The sequence below is a fragment of the Lycium ferocissimum genome, unplaced genomic scaffold, assembly GCF_029784015.1.
Source record: "Lycium ferocissimum isolate CSIRO_LF1 unplaced genomic scaffold, AGI_CSIRO_Lferr_CH_V1 ctg14649, whole genome shotgun sequence".
NCBI classification, from domain to species: domain Eukaryota; kingdom Viridiplantae; phylum Streptophyta; class Magnoliopsida; order Solanales; family Solanaceae; genus Lycium; species Lycium ferocissimum.
Genome location: NW_026715579.1, coordinates 1,856 through 4,377, shown reverse-complemented (window position 1 = coordinate 4,377; position 2,522 = coordinate 1,856). Strand labels below are relative to the sequence as shown.

Below are 2,522 nucleotides of genomic sequence, written 5' to 3'. Positions count from 1 at the left end.
CGGTTCGTTAAAACCCTCACCACTATCTTTCGTTTCACATATGCCCCTTCTCTAGTGGATGTCCAACTTAGCACATTTATCATAGTGGAACCACGTATACAAACATAAGATAAGTTTTAAACTATCAAAATATATCCTCTGCAAAAATTTTAAGCATGCCCTTTAAAATTATAAATGTCTAAGTATACCCTTAAACAATTGAAAGTTATCCAAATATACCCATGCGTGGCTTTACCATATCAGCTAGTCAGACCAATTTTTTCACGATAGAAGACTGTTAGGTGAAAGAACATTTTCAAAACGAAAGATGACGGTGGGAACTTTTATGGATCGATATGTAAATGGAAGACAATTGTAAATTAAAGAACAAACATTAGGAGTATATTTGAACCCTCTTAAATAAACCAATCAAATAAAATTCCTAGGTAGAATTCATATTTACATTAAATAAAGCTTATCAACGAAATAAAAAAGAAGAAACAATTTATACATGATCCAAAACACTTCCATTCCCATCTCCCCATATTTCTTGATATGTACTTATCATCCTTGTTTAGAAAATATGCTGATCTTCCAATATTTTCATCTAATTTCCCCAAAGGGACCCCATCTCTTCCGCTCCCTTTTTTACTTTTACCTTCTTGGACTTGAAATCATCTCATACCTTTCCTTTTCTTTTTCTTTTTTTTTCATTTTTTCTTTTAAATTTCTTCTCTTTTCAAATTGGTCCATTTTCTTCTTCATTTTCTAAATACTTGTTCACAATTCTTCCTTCCTTTTTTTTTTTTTTCACAATCTTTCTTTTTTTCAAAGAACGAATTGTAAGTACAAAATGTTAAATCTCAGTAGATCGTAGCCGCGAGATCACTTCATAATTCACAATACCCAATCACATATTTAAGTTGACTCTATACTCATTTCACTATGAAACCAAAAGTTGAGAGTAACCAAAACTTGGATGTGGTGATGACGGTGACAATGGTGGCACCTCAAAAATGCTCTTTCCATTTCCACAATCCCAAATTGAAGACCAACTTGAAGGTGTCAATGGAGTTGCCACCATTTGTTCTCTTTTCACTTCCTTCTTCACCACCACTTCGTCTTCATGGTTCTCCACTTCTCTTACCCTCTTCCCACTAGAATTTAAATTCAAATTTCCTTTTTTCTCAACTTCATTATTTTCTTGTTTAAAATTACTAACTTCAAGTGGGAAATTCAAGATTGCTTTGCTCCCTCTGAGTCTAAAAGCCGCTCTGTCATATGCCATGGCCGCATCCATTGCAGTATCGAAAGTTCCTAACCAAACCCGAGTACCCTTTCGGGTAGGGTCACGAATCTCCGCTGCAAATTTCCCCCATGGCCTTTGCCTTACTCCTCTATATCGCTTATTCTCCAAATTTTCCCCGGTTTTCAAAACAGAGTACTCTGTTTTCAGTTCCCCTGTTTTTGATTCCCCTGTTTTTTGCTCTGTTTTCTTGACAGATGGAATTGAAATGTTCAGTGAAGGTTTTCTTTCATTGAAGCTTTTTTTCTTTTTGGGTTTTGCTTGCAATTCAGAGGAATTGAATTCTATTTTCGAGTTATTGAAAAAACCGGAGAATTCAAGATTTGAACTTTGAGCTGTATTATTTGTTGTGTAGATTAAATCAGGACAAAAGGAGAAATTGCTTTCAGTTTTGAGATCAGAGACTAAAGAATCTAAAGATTCAGAAGTAGATGAACTTCGAGAACAATAATTTTCAATAAAAGCATCATCATCAAGAAGATGTTGCCTGATCAAATCTAATGAAGAAGAAGCCATTTAAATATTTTAGAGAGAAAAATAATTTTTGGGAAGAGAGAATCTTTTTTTTTCTTGTTTCAAAATATGGAAGAATTGAGTGGAAAATGAAGAGTGAAGAGGGAGATTATAAAGGGTGGAAAATTTTGAGTCTAATGGAGGTTTCTTGGAGCCTTCTTGGTTAGAACAAGGAAGCATCTTCTGTGGGCTATCCAGTTCACTTTTTTAAGTATGAAAGACTACAAGTTGTAGCTTAGTTTATTATTAAGAAAAATAATGGATGATTACATTATTGTTCTTTTGTCTAAAAGAAGAAAGAAACAAAAAAAGGTGATGTTGGTTTTATGTCTTTGTTTGTCCTTGATGATTAATTAGTTATTATGTGTTCCACCTAGACCCTGTTTCCAGCTTGTTTCTTCATATTTTTCTATCGCGTGTGTAAATAAAGTTTGCATTGATAGTTGAAAAATAATTACATATATTTTACTTTTAATGGTGTGAGGTCTCTTGAGCGTTAGGCGTATCTTTTGTATACTTTAGCCTAACAATTAGTATTAAAGTCAATGGTTCGACTAGACGGGTGTGAAGATGACGGAGTAATGATTTGGGGCCCGACTTAGTGTTTTTTCATGTCTACGAACCTATAGCACAAAATGAATCTCCAAATTAGCTCATAAATCTTGATGATGATTACACAGTGTTTTACAGTTTACTCAAAATGAACAATGTCGCATCACATTAA

The 2,522-nt window shown here is 33.8% G+C and overlaps 1 protein-coding gene across 1 annotated transcript; it reads right to left on the bottom strand.

The window, feature by feature from the left end:
• Positions 1-359: 359 nt before the first annotated feature.
• Positions 360-1,985, bottom strand: LOC132042348 (ethylene-responsive transcription factor 5-like). The gene has a single exon (XM_059432911.1). It carries the CDS (start codon positions 1,799-1,801, stop codon positions 923-925), a length of 879 nt encoding a protein of 292 aa, XP_059288894.1. The 5' UTR covers positions 1,802-1,985; the 3' UTR covers positions 360-922.
• Positions 1,986-2,522: the final 537 nt, after the last annotated feature.